Source organism: Trachemys scripta, chromosome 3 (assembly GCF_013100865.1).
Source record: "Trachemys scripta elegans isolate TJP31775 chromosome 3, CAS_Tse_1.0, whole genome shotgun sequence".
Taxonomy (NCBI): domain Eukaryota; kingdom Metazoa; phylum Chordata; order Testudines; family Emydidae; genus Trachemys; species Trachemys scripta.
In genome coordinates this window covers 195168937-195187867 of record NC_048300.1, presented here as the reverse complement: position 1 = coordinate 195187867, position 18931 = coordinate 195168937, and the positions used below count along the sequence as shown (strand labels likewise).

The 18931-nt window shown below is 40.1% G+C and overlaps 1 protein-coding gene across 1 annotated transcript in view; it reads left to right on the top strand.

The window, feature by feature from the left end:
• MSRA (methionine sulfoxide reductase A) overlaps positions 1 to 18931 on the top strand; it is a 441610-nt gene that overhangs the window by 234441 nt on the left and 188238 nt on the right. The window contains exon 4 of the mRNA XM_034766724.1: positions 17206 to 17310. Within this exon, the coding sequence (XP_034622615.1) occupies positions 17206 to 17310 (105 nt within the window). The remainder of the gene's footprint in view (positions 1 to 17205; positions 17311 to 18931) is intronic.

The window sequence follows — 18931 nt, the reverse complement described above, 5'->3', positions numbered from 1 at the left end:
GCATGTTATTTTCCTCAGCCTCTTTTCATGCTCGCTTACATTGTCAGCTGTTTGCAGCAGGGCTTGTTTTGGGAAGCAGTTTGGTTTCCATTCAAAATCAGCTTTGAACATTCTATAAAAACTTCCCTTGAAATTGAAAGCAGCTCTCAGACAAAGTTTTCTTCAGGTTGGTAAGTGACTTCAAAAATATGGACCTGATTCTCTTTTCATACACAATGGCTTACGACCAGTGTAACACCACTGACTTCATTGGAGTTACTACTAACTTGTACTTGTGTAACAGAGCAGAATCTGGCCCTGTGCTCATTGCTTTCCCCGAGACTGTAAGCAATTCTGACACTTCAAATGGAAGAGAAATAGAATAGGAAACATTACACTTTGCCCTTTGGGAGATTTTAAATTATTCAGTGTCCACCTGCAATGAAGAACCTCTGTAAAGGTTGGTCGCTAAATAAATAAAATTCCTCCTGCTGCAGAATTGTACTAAAACAACCAAGTCCCTTAGAAAAGATTTTGTTCTCTGAAGTCTCGTAACACTATTGAAAACATTGTTTCTATGTCCCTTTACTTGAAAGCAGCAAGATTTTGACACCACGAGCCAACATAAGCCTTGGAGTTGAAGTTCAGGGTACAACTCTTACTTTCACTTAACAAAAATCAAGACCTGTAGAAGGACAAGAAAAATGTTGGAAGCCAGGAAATGTGGTTAATAGGAGGGTGGCGATAGTGGTTACACCATTTCTTTTCTTTTCAAATAATTCTCTCTAATTGGTAACCCAAAGTAATGGGTAAGTGAATATACTTCACAGCAGCAGCTGTTGGAGGTTCAATGACTGGAAAACACAGTAATGGTTAAGTGTGTGGAGTACTCATCCCATCAGCAAGAGTAAGTTAATCATATACAATTCAATGAACAGTAGAGTTGCATTTGCCGAGCAGTGGGCTGCCTTCTAATTGTTGTAGGTCTTTTTCAATATCTTGCAGTATCTTTTGTCTCGGCTGTAGCAGTTTTGGTTGCATCCCTAAAACTGTCAGTCTTCCTTATTTTTGCAAAGGCCTGACAATTCCTCTCTCACAATGCAGTTTAAATTGGACCAGATGCTGCATCAATAGAACAGTCTGCCCATCTTGGAGGCATTAAGCCCAAAATTATTTAGAAAATTGAAGCCTTTAACATACTCTGGATTAATGTGATTAAGTAGAGCTTGCTTTAATTCATAGCCGTCTATTCCTTTATTAATAGCCATCTCATCAACGGGAGCTGCACATATGGGTACAAGACGACTGTAAGTTTAAATTGATTGCACTAAGCCTGTAAGAAAAGCATTTAATGTTTCAATAACAACTGATGTAAGACTTCACTGTGGGGCATTTGAGATAGATTTAGACCTGCTTATAGACACAGTATTTATTAACATCTCTTAATTTTTTTATGTAAACTTAATAAATGAAAGTCTTTTTTTCCTAAGGTCTGCATTTGATTTACATCACCCATTTAGTAATAAAGGAAATAGTCTTTCTCTCATGAATTATAACAGCTGGTGCAGAGCCTAGTGGAGTGATCCTTCAGGCTTATGAAAAGGTAAAACTCATAGGGACTTCATTTTTTTTATATAGACGCGTAATTGTGATCTTACAACCATTATGAGTATTATAAATAGCTCTGTTTTGGTTGTGTTATAGCAGTAATACATATTTTTAATAATTGAGTCTCATGTCACAATAATAATAAAAAATGTATAAAGCCCCTTACCAGCAAGGGTACATCAGCAACATATTATAAACCCCATTTTTCAGGGGTGTGTAATTAGGCCATTATGCATTACTCATCTCAATACCTGTGTGTGTGTGTGTGTGTGTGTGTGTGTGTGTGTGTGTGTGCGTGAGCATGTTACAATTTGGTGAGGCCATTTCCGAGAAAAAACAAAACAAGTTAATCTCCCCCCCCAGTTGCTCTTTTAAGCAAATAAAATCTTTTGATATAAGCATGGGAGTTTAGCAAGTGATGAGTTTATAATGCTGTGTAAACGAGGTGAATTCTTTTCCTCTGAGAAACAGAGTGAAACTACCAAGCTCATTTTCCATGGACCACTAAACAGCCAAACGGATTGTCACAATGTTTGGGGCACTAGCAACATAGCATGGATTTGAACAGATGACCTATTCTAAAGATAAAAATTATGATATTCAATTTCTACCAAATAGCCTTTCAGATACAGATTTTATAATCTAAACAGTGGTGCAACAACCTCCCTATAGCGTGGCTGGCTTGGCCACTGCTTCTTCCCATTCTGCCAATTCTGGTCAGTTCTGATGGTAGCCCAGCAGGGACAGGGATGGGGGAAGGTGAGGAGAAGTTTCTCTGTAATCCCTCATTGCAGCATTGAGGGTCAGATTTCCAAAATATTTACGCACCTAAAGATACAGGTAGGTACCTAGTGGGATTAACAGAAGTGCCTAAACAGGTTTAGTGCATAACTCTCATTGGAGTAAATGGGATTTAGGCACATAACCCACTTAGGAGTCTTTGTGAATCCCATTAGGTACCTATCTGCATCTTTAGGCCTGCATCCACAAAGGGATTTACATGTTGCAATACGATGCGAGTATAAAAATATTGCTAGAGCATGCAGGGGTGTAATCAGGAAGGCCAAGGCACAACTGGAGTTGCAGCAAGCAAGGGATGTGAAGGGTAACAAGAAGGGTTTCTACAGGTATGTTAGCAACAAGAAGAAGGTCAGGGAAAGTGTGGGACCCTTATTAAATGGGGGAGGCAACATAGTGACAGATGATGTGGAAAAAGCTAATGTACTCAATGCTTTTTTCCCCTCGGTCTTCACAGACAAGGTCAGCTCCCAGACTGCTGCACTGGGCAGCACAGTATGGGGACGAGGTAAGCAGCCCTCAGTGGTGAAAGAACAGGTTAAGGACTATATAGAAAAGCTGAATGTGCACAAGTCCATGGGTCCAGATCTAATGCATCCAAGGGTGCTGAGGGAGTTGGCTGATGTGATTGCAGAGCCATTGGCCATTGTCTTTGAAAATTCGTGGCGATCAGGGGACAATTGGAAAAAGGCAAATATAGTGCCCATATTTTAAAAAGGGAAGAAAGAGAACCCGGGGAACTACAGACCGGTCAGCCTCACTTTAGTCCCTGAAAAAATCATGGAGCAAGTCCTCAAGGAATCCATTTTGAAGCACTTGGAAGAGAGGAAGGTGATCAGGAACAGTCAACATGGATTCAACAAGGGCAAGTCATGCCTGACCAACCTGATTGCCTTCTATGATGAGATAACTGGCTCTGTGGATATGGGGAAAGCAGTGGATGTGATCTATCTTGACTTTAGCAAAGCTTTTGATACAGTCTCCTACAGTATTCTTGCCAGTAAGTTAAAAAAATATGGATTGGATGAATGGACGATATGGTGGATAGAAAGCTGGCTAGATTGTCGGGCTCAATGGGTAGTGATCAACGGCTCGATGTCTAATTGGCAGCCGGTATCAAGCGGAGTGCCCCAGAAGTTGGTCGTGGGGCTGGTTTTGTTCAACATCTTTATCAATGATCCTTATTAATCCTTGGATCTTCTTAAACAATTGCTTTCAATCTCTGTTTACTCCTTTCAGATATTTGAAGTGGTTTATCCATCTGCCATTGTGGTCTTTAAGCCAAGCTTATATATAGGCATGTTCATTATTTCCTCAGAATGGCTCTAGTTCCTTTATGAACTTTTGGGGCTTTTTTTCCTTTTGAAAAGATGCTTTCCATGTTTGTTTGTTTTTTGTCCTCAATCATCTGATATTTCCCCAGTTCTCCATGACTTCTTGAACATAATTACCATAATTATAAAGTTCTTTACCTAATTCCCTTATGACTCTGCAATGCATATTAATTATTATTATTATTATTAATTTATATTGCCATAATGTCTAGGAGCCCTGGTCATGGACCAGGAGCCCATTGTGCTAAATGCTGTACAAGCACTGAACAAAAGGAAGAGAGTCCCTGCCCCAAAGAGCTTGCAATCTAAGTAAAGAGACAAGACAACAGATAGATACTGACAGATTGATGGGGGAAAACAATGAAACAATGAGGTAATATTGGTCAGCATGATAGGCAGCCATTTCAGCACACCAGAAATCCAACCATTGTCAAGTTTTTTGTAGGCATTATAGCAAACCCATTATATGGGTTTAAGGAGGGTTTGAAGGAGGATAACATGGTTAATGTTTATGAGGAGCTCCTCCTAAGTAGAAGGGGGAGCAAGGGAGAAAGATTTTTGTTTGAAAAATTAAGAAGTGGGTGATGGAGGCTGGCATCATGGGCTGATTGGAGGTGGGGTCAACATCTTGATAATGAATAAGAGATAGGTAGGTAGCTGTGGGTAAGTCATAAAAGGCCTTGAAAATGAAGAGAAGTAGCTTATGTTTGATGCAATAGAGAAGCGGGAGCGAGTGGACTGATACAAAGAGTGGGGTGACGTGGTAAAAGTGATGGGATAAAAAAATGGTTTTTGCAGCTGCATTATTAATGGATATGAGTGGGGCAAGATTGCCCTTGTCAAGATCAGAGAAAATGTTGCAATGATTGAGATGTGAGATGATGAGAGCTTGGACAAGAGATTTAGCTGTGTGAATGGATAGGAAAGGTTGTATCTTAGAGATGTTAGGCAAAAAGAAACGGCAAGATTTAGACATAGCCTGAATGAGAGAACTTATTTCTAGTTTATGGGCCTGAGTGACAGGCAAGATGGTGGTGTTATCTACAGTGATCAAAAGGAGGTAGCGGGGAGGTCTTGGGAAAGAAGACTAAGTGCACTGATTTATCCATGTTGAGCCTCAGCTGAAGGCTAGACACCTATTAGGAGTTATCAGACAGGCTGATATTTTAGTTTGGACAGAAGAAGACAGGTCTGGAATAAAGAGGTAGATCACTGAGTCATATCAGCATAGAGATGGTAGTTGAATTTGTGTTCATGGATAAGATTCCCCAGAGATAGGGTGTAGAATGAGAAGACAAAGGGACCAAGCACAGAGCCTTGTGGATCACCCAGAGAAGGTTGGAGGAGAGATGAGAATGATCTTCTGAAGGACACGCTGAAGGAGTGATTAGAGAGGTAAGAGGAGAACCATGAGAGGACAGAGTCATGGAAACCAAGGAAGGCCAAGATTTCAAGAAGGGCATGGTTGAAGGTGTCAAAGTTGGCGGATAGGCCCAGGAGGATGGAGCACTGTTTCTGAGAGTTGGCTAGGAAGAGGTCATTACAAAATTTGTCAGGAGCATTTTGAGGGGAGTACGAGGGGTAGAACCTGGATTGGAGAATTTCTAAAATGGAATTGGAGGAGTGGAACTCCAGTGACTATAAACCGCATATTCAATTACCTTAGAGATGAAAGGGAGAAAGAAGATGGGGCAGTAACTGGAGAGGCAAGTTGGGATTAAGGAAGGATTATTTAAAGTGGAAGAGACTAAAGCATGCTGATATATATGTACTCAGTTTTTCCAACCATTCCTTTAGCTGCTTTTTTGTCATAAGATAAACTGTCAAATTTTTCATTATTTCCTTAATATCTCATAAACATTTTAAAAATGACACTTGCTAGACTGCTTTTAAAAATCCCATCTTATTTCTCTAATACTTTTGTCTAGCATGGATTCATTCTACCTTTTTGTTGCCTTTATCTTTTCCCTGCAAACCTTCTAAATAGCTGTATATCCTTACTAGGTTCCCTCTCCTATCTCTGTCTCCAGTACTGGTTATTTTTAATTCTCCTTTCTTTGAGCATTCCCTTGTGAAGCCATATTGCCTATTTTACTCTTTGCATTTTTCTTTCAGTGGAATCATAATCTGTTGGGCAAACAACATAATTATGTATATATTATATATCACTGTTAGAAGGTTTAAATTTTGAAATGCAGAGTAGACATTAAATAGAATTTGTCTTAATACCAATATCATTATTCTCATCTGGGTCCAACCTGTATGACTCAAATAGTAAGGACTGAAATGTACATGGTTTTGTTCTAAAGGAAACACTGTTCTCCAAACTCACAAATTGTAAGAGTTGGCATGTCTGCTGACACCTAAATTTCTGTTCAGTTATCTCCTCAAGATAGCAGCCTCTTGTTGAAATCACACTAATGACGAAAGGATAAAGCTCCACTTTCTGGCATTCTAACTGAAAAACACAGATATTGGATTACCTTGCTCTAGCCTCTTCTTTTTATCTTCCAGGCTATCTAGTATTTTCAATCTCCTGTCTTCAAATTTTCTATATCGAGACGCCTTCAGATACTAGCATTACATCCATTTATCCCTGTTGTTTCTTTCTGAATCTGAATTAAAGTTGTTCTGAATTCATGACACATTCCTCATACTTCTGCTGTCCTTCTACATCTATTACTCCCATTGACTTCAAGGGAGTTCCATGCCTGGAATGACTGCAGGACAGGGCCCTTGAAATCAAACATTGTACTTTTTTCCCTGAGTAGTGGGGTATTTTAATTAAAAACTCTATTATATTTCCTTCTAAATAGAAATGAAAAGATTGAACAGCTTGGTATGCACTGAGTCTAAAATATTTCCACTGTCAAGGGTAAAGTAGAAAGAAATGGACTGCTGCACGTAAATACTGCTGCACGTATGTTTAATCAAAACTATAACAACCGATATGGAAGAAGAGTACAAACCTAATATTTTGACGAAACAGTGATTTTCTGATTTATGATTGGATATAAACAAAACAGCATATATTCAACATGGATTTAACCTGCATCATTTAAATCCACTGATTTCAGTGGGGTAGAGTTATTCTGCAGATTAATTTAGTCCAATTTGCCTTAAATAATTTTGCCAGTTATGACATGGCACTTGTACAACATATCTAGACACTGATATGGCCCTCATCACTGTATTATTTACACACCTCACAATTATTAATGGATATTTTTTCCTTACAAGGCGTTTGTGAGGTAAGGACATGTTATACGTGTAGGATCCTGATGCAGACTAGGTAACATGCCCAAAGACACACAGGAAGTCTGTGGCTGGGCCAGAATTTGAACCCAGATGTCTTAAGCTCATGTCTATAGATTTTACAATTAAATAAACTGGCATTAAATTTCAGCATCTCGTTTATTAATTTTATTAGTAGAGATACCTGCTCAAGGAATGGTAGAATAAGAATAGCCAAATTATCATGATATCAAGTTAATAACTTGAAGCTGAGCCCTAACTGAACCTATGGTAGGTTACTTTTCCAGTGACACATGGTTTAAACTTCAGCTCCAAATATTCTAGGTAGTCAAGCTTGACTATTGATATTGTAATCAGATGTTCTCATTCCTTGTTTGTATTGTGAGAAGAAGAAAGTGAACAAACTATAAAAAAACAAAATCAATGTTCTGGTTTTGTTATAAAAAATGTCTGACATGTAAAAAGCAAAGAAATGGGTGAAAACCAAAAAGGTGGCATGAGAATTACATTTGTAAAATTGAAACATTTTTTAAAAATCTAAACTTATGGATAGCACATATACCATGTATTTTCCACACAAGCTCCTTTAAAATATTTGCTTAAACAGTGGAGTATAAAGGTAATAATATTCAACCTACTAGAACTGCTATAGTAAAATACATACATACGGACTACACATGCGACCACCCTATAGGTCATAGGTTAGGATAACTGCATCTGTATTTCCATCAGTGGTTCAGCAAGGGAACCCAATCTCAGACTTCCAGCTCCCCAGCTGTTGCCTCTCTTGGGTGGAGACCCTTCTGACCAGGGTTTGTGCAGGCTGAACCATTCCCTGTCTTCACCATGTTGCTCTCAGCAACATCAATCTGCCTAAACAGACCTGCTTGCTTTCTCTTAAAAGACTAATAACAGAGTGATTGCTACAGATATAAGTTACCACACAGCTCTTGCTAAGCAAGCCTACCTTATTCTTAAGGTAAAAAGTAGGGCTGTTGATTAATCACAGTTAACTCATGTGATTAACTCAAAAACATTAATCACGATTTAAAAAATTAATCGTGATTAATCGCACTATTAAACAATAAAATAACAATTTAAATTTATTAAATATTTTGGATGCTTTTCTACATTTTCAAATATATTTATTTCTATTACAACACAGAATACAAAGTATACAGTGCTCACTTTATATTATTTTATTACAAATATTTGCACTATAAAAATGATAAACAAAAGAAATAGTATTTTTCAATTCAACTCATACAAGTACTGTAGTGCAATCTCTTTATCGTGAAAGTGTAACTTACAAATGTAGATTTTTTTTTTGTTACATTACTGCACTAAAAAACAAAACAATGTAAAACTTTAGAGCCTATAAGTCCACTTGGTCCTACATCTTGTTCAGCCAATCGCTAAGACAAACAATTTTGTTTACATTTACAGGAGATATTGCTGCCTGCTTCTTATTTACAATGTCACCTGAAAGTGAGAATAGGTGTTTGCATGGCACTTTTGTACCCGGCATTGCAAGGTATTTATGTGCCAGTTATGCTAAACATTCATATGCCCCTTCATGCTTTGGCCACTATTCCAGAGGACATGCTTCCATGCTGATGATGGTCATTAAAAAAATAATCATTAATTAAATTTGTGACTCAACTCCTTGGGTGAGAACTGTACGTCTTTGGCTCTGTTTTACCCGCATTCTGCCATATATTTCATGTTATAGCTCTCTCGGATGATGACCCAGCACATGTTTGTTTTAAGAACACTTTCACAGCGGATTTGACAAAACGCAAAGAAGGTACCAATGTGAGATTTCTAAAAATAGCTACAGCATTCAACCCAAGGTTTAAGAATCTGAAGTGCCGTCCAAAATCTGAGAAGGACAAAGTGTGGACCATGCTTTCAGAAGCAACACTCAGACGTGGAAATTACAGAACCCGAAACACCAAAAAAGAAAACCAACCTTCTGCTGATGGCATCTGACTCAGATGATGAAAATGAACATGCATCCGTCTGCTCTGCTTTAGATCGTCATCGAGCAGAACCCATCATCCGCATGGACACATGTCCTCTGGAATGGTGGCTGAAGCATGAAGGGACATATGAATCTTTAGTGCTTCTGGCATGTAAATATCTTGCAACTCCGGCTATAACAGTGCCATGTGAATGCCTGTTCTCACTGTCCAGTGACATTGTAGAGAAGACGTGGGCAGCATTATCTCCTGCAAATTGTAACCAAACTTGTTTGTCTGGGCGATTGGCTGAAGTAGGACTGAGTGGAATTGTAGACTCTAAAGTTTTACATTGTTTTATTTTTAAATGCAGTTATTTTTTGTACATAATTCTACATTTGTAAGTTCAATTTTCATGATAAAGAGATTGCACTACAATATTTGTATTAGGTGAATTGAAAAATACTATTTCTTCTGTTTTTTAGAGTGCGAATATTTGTAATAAAAAATAAATATAACATGAGCACTGTACACTTTGTATTCTGTGTTGTAATTGAAATCAGTATATTTGAAAATATAGAAAACATCCAAAAATATTTAAATAAATGGTATTCTATTATTTTTTAACAGCGCGATTAATCACACGATTAATTGTGATTAATTTTTTTAATCACTTGACAGTCCTAGGAAAAAGCATGACAGAGAAATATATTTAAAACAATAAAAGAACCTACATGCATGATAATAAGGTTACCAGAGTTCATCCCAACTCTAACATGAGTTCTGGCAAGAGCAGTCTTTCAACACCCCACCCTGAGGGTTTCCTTGTGGTTACAAGTTCATCACAGCTTCAGCTCAGAACAAGTACACTCATGACAAGGTTAGTCCACCCTTTTATACAGATAAGGGGTGTTCGATTTGGAGTTTCCAGAAGCAATAATTTAGTATTTAATGGGCCTCTCTCCCCATGGCATACCTTCAGAAGGTTTGCTTCAGAGGGGAGAAGTTGCATTCCCCTAACCTCAAGGTACTTCCTAGGAAACCACTTCACAAGTATTGTTCCAAAAAGACTTTTGAACTTCCTTATACCTTCCAGAAATTGCATTAATTTTGTCTTCCTGCTAAAGAAGATCCATACAAACTCACAATAGTACATAAACCTTTGCAATTCTAATACGTTGTACCCCAAAGCTATTAACCCTAATTCAATAAGGTTCATTCAGAATATTACAGGATATTGTCAGTCTGTCACAGTGATTTTTTATCATTTTGCTAAATGTTCATTGTACACCACAATGTAGTAGTCCTTTACTAAAACAAATATTACATTTTTAGAAAGATGTCTCCTTGGTAATATGCATGAAAGGCCTGATGCAATGTCTGTTGGATGCCGTTGACTTCTGTGGGCATTGGATCAGGCACCATATCTTGCAGCCCTTATTCAAGCAAAACTCCCATGGATTTCAATGGGACCTTTGTTTGAATAGCAGCTGCAGGATTAGGCTCAGGTTGTCAAACTCTAGTCTCTTGTGGACGGTGCTATATGCATTTGTTGTGTATTTAATATGGCCAAATTTAAAGTCATGCATGTAGGAACAAAGAATGTAAATAGGTCTAACTTACAAGATCATTGGAACACTATGTATAATTCTGGTGCCCACACTTTAAACAGGATGTTAACATATTGGAAAGGTTCAGAAATGAGTCCCAAGAATGATTCAAGGTTTGGAAAATCTGCCTAAAGTGAAAAGTGAGGAAGCTCGATCTATTTGGTTTATCCAAGAGAAGGTTAAGAGATGACTTGATCATGGTCTATAAGTACCTACATGGGGAGAATATTTCTAATAATAGAAAGCCCTTTAGTCTAAAATAGCATTTCATAACAACTGGTCTGGGGACCGGCGCTGGTCCCTGAGATCTCCCTGACACAGTTTTGGAAGGCAGCCAGCTGGTCCCCGCTATCAAAAAGGTTGAGAAACACTGGTGTGGAAGATAAAGGCATAACAAGATTCAGTAGCTGAAAGTTGAAGCTAAACAAATTCAAGCTAGAAATTAGGCATAATTGGCATTGTTTATTAACCACTGGAACAATTTACCTAGGGATCTGGTGGATTTTCCATCACTTGAATTGTTTAGCTCAAGAATGGATGCAATTCTAAGGCTAGGTCTACACTACCCGCCTGAATCAGCGGGTAGAAATCGATCTCTCGGGGATCGAATTATTGCGTCTCGTCGGGACGCGACAATCGATCCCCGAATTGATGCGCTTACTCCACCAGTGGAGGTAGGAGTAAGCGCCGTCGACCGGGAGCCGCGGAGGTCGATTTTGCCGCCGTCCTCACAGCGCGGTAGTCGGCTCTGATACGTCGAATTCAGCTACGCTATTCGTGTAGCTGAATTTGCGTATCTTAAATCGACCCCCTCCCTGTAGTGAAGACCTGCCCTAAGAGATACGCTCGCTCAAACAGAAATTATGAACTTGATACAGAAATTGCTCAGTGAAATTCTATGACCTATGCTATGCAGGAGCTCAACTAAGGCTATGTCTACACTCCAAGCTAGTGGTATGATTCCCTTGCTTGTGTACACATACTTGCATTAGCTTTCATCAAGTAATCCAGGGAACATAACTCTTATGTTTTATATTGCAAAATCATTTTATGTTAGACCACCACAGAGATGGACATATCAATACGATTTTTAGTAGAAATCGAACACTGAATTTTCTTAATTCATCACATTGAAAAAACACCCTACTCCTTATTAAATTCCCCTGCACCACATCCCCTGCACCACATCCCCAAATTCCCCTGCACCACATCCACTTGGCATGTGGATAGTGTACTTGCTCCCAGTTAAGCCTGACAGCATGCTGTGGGGTAGGTACATTTCCTCCTGTACAGAGGGGAAAATTGAGATATAGGGGCTAGCGGTCTCTTATATTGATCACCGACCGCTATCGTTGATTTTGCCACCCAAGTTCTTAGGTTTTTGACCCAGTATTCTGCCACTCCTATACTAAAAATATAAAATGGGGTAGTATTGCCAGTAAAACAACACATATCACCGCTGGTAAAGGGAAATTACTTAGGACAGAGGGAAAAATTAAGCTAGTTGTAAATCTGGGAGTTTTCCACATTGCAACTTGGTGCACAAGCCACATGGGTATGCACATCAGAAAACGAGATGAGATAACAGTTTTGAGTCCATAATGCAGTTGTCACAAAGTGCAATTCTAATCTATGTATCCATAGTAGGGTTGACAGGTGTTCGGTTTTCGACCGGAATGCCTGGTCTCCGGTCAGCACCGCTGGCCAGGACATTAAAAGTCCGGTAGGTGGTGCAGGCAGACTCCCTACCCAGCTCCGTGTGACTCCCGGGAAGTTGCTGGCATCTCCCTCTGGATCCTAGGCAGAGGGATAGCCACGGGGGCTCTGTGCGCTGCTCCCACCCCTAGAGCCAACTCAGCAGCTCCCATTGGCCGGGAACCACTGCCAATGGGAGCCGAGAGGGTGGTGCCTGCAGGCGTGGGCAGTGCGCAGAGGCATGTGGTCATGCCTCTGCCTAGAAGCTGGAGAGAGATGTCACTGCTTCCCGGGAGCCCCTGAGGTAAGTGCATGCACCCCCAGCCCAGAGCCCGTACCCCCTCCCACACCCCAACCCCCTACCCCAGCCTGCAGCCCTCTCCTGCACCCCAAACCCCTTATCTCTGGCCCCACCCCAGAGCTCACCCCCTCTCACACCCAACCCCCTATCCCAGCCCGGTGAAAATGAGCAAATGAGTGAGTGTGGGGGAGAGCGAGTGATGGAGGGAGGGGGGATGGCATGAGGAGGGTGGGCATGACCTTGGAGAAGGGGCGGGGCGGGGGGTGGGTCAAGGGTGTTCCGTTTTCTGCAAATAAAAAGTTGACAACCCTAATACATAGTCTTTTTTTTTTAAACCAAAGGTTATCAAAAATAGTTAAATAGGTGAGAATCTAAACATTGTTATAAAGGAAAAGTTGACAAGAAACACTGAGGTGTCACACAGATACAGATGTCTCTTTCCATTTTTCTGTCCTGGAGCTTTTTTTGCCAGAGTTTGACTCTCCATTGAAACAGCACACTGCTGCTAATCCTTGGAGACTGGCTATGTTTTCCAAGTAGCAAATAGATATAGGCTAAACAGACAACCAGCTGTTGGCAAACAGTCCTCTCATGAACAGTGTAATAAAGTCTCACAATCTACGGCTAAGTTCTCCGATGGCTAAGCTTGTTTTGAAGTTGAAGGAGAGTTGTCCGTGGAAAGTGGGGTATCAGATAATTGCTCCTATAAATAAAGGATTTGTGTTTGCCCATTTAACACCAACTTAAATTATATTCAGTGATACAGAAAACTACTTTAAAAACTGATTTAAACTTTGTTGCGTTTTTTGGGAAGGTTTATAAAAATATTCATACTTGTTAAAACTTCCTCTTGGAAATTAAAGTAAAGCTTGGTTCTGAATAGCGTATTAGACCTTATGGTGATTAGTAAAAACCAGCTAATCAAGGGGAATAGGTGAACTGAGAACACTGTGAACCACTGACTCGAGCTAGCATGCTAAAAATAGCAGCATGGACTTTCCAGTTTGGTTTCCAGCATGGGTCCTCAAGCCCACCCAATTCCCTAGGCTTGAGAGCCTCAGCTCCAGCCCAATGTGCAACATCCCACTGCTATTTCTAGCATAGTTTGAGCCCCACTAGCACAAGCCTGTCTACCCCGGCTTGGAGGCTCATTCCTAGCTGGAGTGCAGACATACCCACAGGAGCCCTGTTTCCATTGGTTCCCCTGCCATACCTGCTCTATGTGCTCCTTCAAATGCAGCTCAAAGCATCCAATCCTGCATGATGCCTCCTGCTTGTCTGCTTATGTATAGCAAAATCATTGCTGAGGTATCCATCAAAGTCAGTGGGAAATGAAACAGCTCAGCACCTTGCAGGTAAGTGCTCTGAGTGTGGAATGACAGTTAATGATGCTGTGAGCAGCAGTAACTTTCATGCCATGTTAGGGAAGAAAATCCACTGGGTTCAGAGTGGAGTTTATTGTGGAAAAGCTTTGAGGAAAATTAAAGGTGAATCTGAGAAGGCCAACAGACATCATGCCCTTGTTTTTCGTCTGAGGAAGGATATTGGTTTTAGACATTCTTAAGTTCTAACAACCCACACTGTCCTGTAGCCACATATCACAAGGGGTTTTTCTTGAGGTCAGACCATAGTTCTCAAAGCAACACAGTGATTTTCTTGTTCAGAGGAAAAGTAGAGAGCTGACTCTTTGAGTTCCTAGATTAGTCAGAACAAAGTATGTTGACAAGATATAATTGCTTCAGTTGTGAGGAAAGGTGGAACCTCTGTTGTTTTGAAGTTCTTTGAGACACTGTCTTCTGATCTAAAGCTGGTCACCTTAGACGTGCTATTTACGCCTTTCGGTGAGATAAGACCCTCTTGTAAATTTCACACTGAGTTAAGAGCAACAGAGGGTCCTTTGGCACCTTTGAGACTAACAGAAGTACTGGGAGCATAAGCTTTCGTGGGTCAGAACCTCACTTCTTCAGATGCAAGTAATGGAAATCTCCAGAGGCAGGTATATATCAGTGTGGAGATAACGAGGTTAGTTCAATCAGGGAGGGTGAGGTGCTCTGCTAGCAGTTGAGGTGTGAACACCAAGGGAGGAGAANTCCTTGATGCACAAGTATAGGGTAATGCCTCCACCTACACTAGAGGAGCAGACTAAATGGCTGGTCTGTTCCAATATGGCATTTATGACATCTCTATGTAGAGTGCCTCATGATGAAAGCTAAGGGAATAGCTGCTAACAATATATATTTCCTCTTTTCTTTAACTCAGTGTCAAGTATCGGAGGGGTAGCCGTGTTAGTCTGAATCTGTAAAAAGCAACAGAGGGTCCTGTGGCACCTTTGAGACTAACAGAAGTACTGGGAGCATAAGCTTTCGTGGGTCAGAACCTCACTTCTTCAGATGCAAGTCTTGCATCTGAAGAAGTGAGGTTCTGACCCACGAAAGCTTATGCTCCCAGTACTTCTGTTAGTCTCAAAGGTGCCACAGGACCCTCTGTTGCTTTTTACAGATTCAGACTAACACGGCTACCCCTCCGATACTTGACACTGAGTTAAAGAAAAGAGGAAATATATATTGTTAGCAGCTATTCCCTTAGCTTTCATCATGAGGCACTCTACATAGAGATGTCATAAATGCCATATTGGAACAGACCAGCCATTTAGTCTGCTCCTCTAGTGTAGGTGGAGGCATTACCCTATACTTGTGCATCAAGGAAGGTGAAAGCCCCTATTGTCCTTTCCTAATGCTTCTGGCCAATTATGTAATGATATTCTATAGGGCGAAAATCTCCCTTGCTGACCCCAGTTAGCAGTCAGTTTATACTGTATGTCGGAGGTAGGGTGACCAAATAGCAAGTGTGAAAAATCGGGACGGGGCTGCGGGATAATATGAGCCTATATAAGAAAAAGACCCAAAAATCAGGACTGTCCCTATAAAATCGGGACATCTGGTCACCCTGGTCGGAGGCCCATGTCAATTTATAACCAAGTTAAACTGCAAATTATTTTTATTCATGTAAATGTCTAATCCTTCTCTGTTAACCTAGTGTCGAATTCTGCCTTCAGACATATGAGTAACTCTCATTGGTTTCACTGGTGAAGGTAGAATTGGGCCCTCACTGTGTTTGTCTGATTAATATCCTGCAGAGGAGGATAGCTAGGTTTATATGCTATGTATAAAATAATTTCCTTGTACTTGCTACTAATCTCAATGAGTGTCTCTTTGTTGTGTTATGAGACAGGACACATAGAATCAGTTGGATTTCACTGTAATTGTTATGATTGTATATACTGCACTTCTGTCATATCCCCTTTTACTTTTCTGCCTTCCAGATTAAATTTAATCTTAATATTTTAAATCTCTTCTTGTGTCTAACCTGTACTCTTCCCTTTGCCTTACGTTGCTTCTCATTTCCTTGCCCTTCTTTATTGCAGCTCTGAGATAAAGCAACCACAAATGATTGCAGTATTTGAGGTTGGAAAGATTGATATAATGCCATCATATATTTCCCCTGTTATTCTCTGTCCCTTTTGACTTTTTTTTCAGTTCTGCTGTGCACTGAGCTAATGTCTTCATAGAGTTCTCCCCAATGACACTTAGAACAGTAGCGGCTAATTCAGAACCCCATCAGCAGGCCAGATTCTTCTGTCGGTTTCACTGCCGTAAATCCAGAGCAGTTCCACTGACATGAATTGAATTAATCTAGATTTAACTGGTGTCTGAGATCAAAGTCTAGCTCAGTGTGTTCAAGCAGTGCACGCCCCTCCCCAATAAAATGTAGAACTGGCTATTCTTTCGCCTTGTTAATATTTCCAGTGCCTTTTATTGATGTTGAAAATGTCGATTTCGCCAGAGAATAGAATATGTATTTTTTTACTTATTGAAAGTTTACACTAATAAAGGAAAATATTTCTTCATTTGAAAACTCTTTGTATATGCTTGTACAATACCTCGCACAATGGGGGCCTGATCCCGACTGAGGAGTATGTGCATTATGATAATATAAATATTAAATAATTATAATAAACAAAAGTTAACTGGCCTGATTCTGCAGGCTTTGTGAAGCTAGCACTTTCAATACAATCAGTGGGAGCTTGGGTGTGTAAGGGCTGCACAATAGGGCACATAAAGTAGCCAAAACTAGGAAATAATCTCGTTCAGTGTGCATTGCCTTGCACACCCTTGAATTTCATTTGCTGTCATAGTGCTCAGTCACTCACTTAGAGCCTTTCATTGAAGCCCATTGGTATTCTGTGGTGTGGGCAATACAGGATTGTTTGCAGCCATGTGTTTGATACTGGATAACAGGCTCGTGGAATTTGTTTTTTGCCTTCAGTTACTTTTCATATATTTTAAGAAATATTTACCCAGAATTTGCATTTACATTTTTCTGAAAGTCGCTGAACTCCTATGATAAGGTTGCTCTTATTCTTCTCAGGTTTGCTTCCAGTTAGTTTAGTCCATTATGGGCCTTATCCAAACGTGCAGTTGTCTGACTGTGGATACTGTCATAAAAGAATCTGTAAAGGAAGCTGGGGCTAAAAATGATGTTAGGTGAAAACACAAGTACGTTACCTTTTCGTGTTTTGGAAAGCAAAAATACTGTGCTTCATGTCTTGGATAGGCCTGAGTTGATTGTTACTAATACTGTCGAGTTTTGTATTGTCTTTTTAGGGAAAACTGGCCATACAGAAGCGGTGCGAGTAGTATATCAGCCAGAAAACATCAGATTTCAGAAACTGCTCAAGGTCTTCTGGGAGAATCATGACCCGACACAAGGTAGAGTGATGAGTGAGCCAGTATTTAATTATCTTACTAATTACAGCTGGGATAATTAGTGTTTGAGCTGCATGGAAGAGATGAACCTTGAAATCACATGGGAGCTCAAGAATATGATTGCAGACATTTATTGACAGAGAGGGAGAGGGAAAGAGAGGGAGAATGAGGAGGTAGAAGCTCATAATACCCCTCCCCCTTTACAGCTGTCTGTGCTGGGAAAATTCCCACAGAGAGCGTGACTAGACAATAGAAAATCCTTTCACCTTTGATTATGACAATTTTTCCTTAATGCTATCTTTTGTCTCCTAAATTAAAGCATATTTCTCGGCAGCTTCAGAGCTGGCAATTTTACTCATGCATGGAAACTTTACCCTCCATGAGTTTTACATTTTTCATCTTTTTTAAATTACTGTGGATTTCTTTTATGATTAGAAAAAATGAGCAAAAGGAAGTAAGACAGGATGCTCAGAGGAACCACCAGCAGCAACGTATTAGCTTCTCGCCTTATTCAAGCATTTTGGTTTAATTTATCCTCCTTGGAAGTGGCAATATGATGATGTTATGCATATCTGCTCAAACAGAAATGATGAATTGTATTGAGAAAACATTGCACGTGTGTGTATATAGTTTCAATAAACATCAACTCCAATATGATGCCCTGAAATATTACATAAAAATAATTCGTTTCCACTTTCTCAACCTTTTTCACCACTGTTGTCTTACATTTACCTATCTGGTTAATATTAAAAAGGACACTCTTAAGAGGGAAGAGTGGGGGGGTGTTATCTCCTCTGAGGACCTCCTGCAGAGCTCAGTTTTAGTAACTGGAGAGGACACTGGGGAACTCTGTATGTGGGGCAAGAGGGAAAGAGTCCCTTTATCAGGAGATGTGGGAGACACATATCTCTTGAATATTTGGAGATCTGCTTCCTTGGGGTTTCAGTCCAGTTCACAGTAGACAAGAAAGAACATTAAAAAAAACCTGGCACCCTTTTCAGGTTGAACTTTCTTCTGGTCAGCTGGTAAATTTTATTTCTGATCCATATGTGTCTGTTTCATTTATGGCCTGATCCTAAAAACCTCTACTCACAGGAGTAGTCCCATGTGCAGAACCACTATCTTCAAATGGGACTATTTGTGTGAGAAGGAGCTATACCTGTGAGTTAGAGTACACAAGGTCAGGTCCTTACATTGTAAGGTTTCTTTTTGCATTACAGGATACAGGCCGGAACATACCAATGTTCAATGCATTAGGAATAAGTTTACATCATAAAAAACACCACCACAGTTGGCAACAGTTGGCCACCTAGTTGGCAGTCTCATCCGTGAGCTCATGGATTGAATAGCATGGAGGCTAAGCTAATGTCTCACTCCTAGTAGTGTTCTAGCTAAGTCAGGGTTGTGGCATGTTGATGGAGACGTGGGAAAGTTTGTACTGCCACTGTCTGTGTTATATCTGTTCGGTGTATAAATACAGAACTTCTTCTATAACAGAGGTTCCCCAAACTGATCTGGTGATGCACAGAGAGATGGCTGGTCACATGGTAATGACTTCTTTTTTTTTTTTTGCCCCCACCAGCCAAATCACATTAAAGAATTCCTACAATTCCTTTCCTGTGTC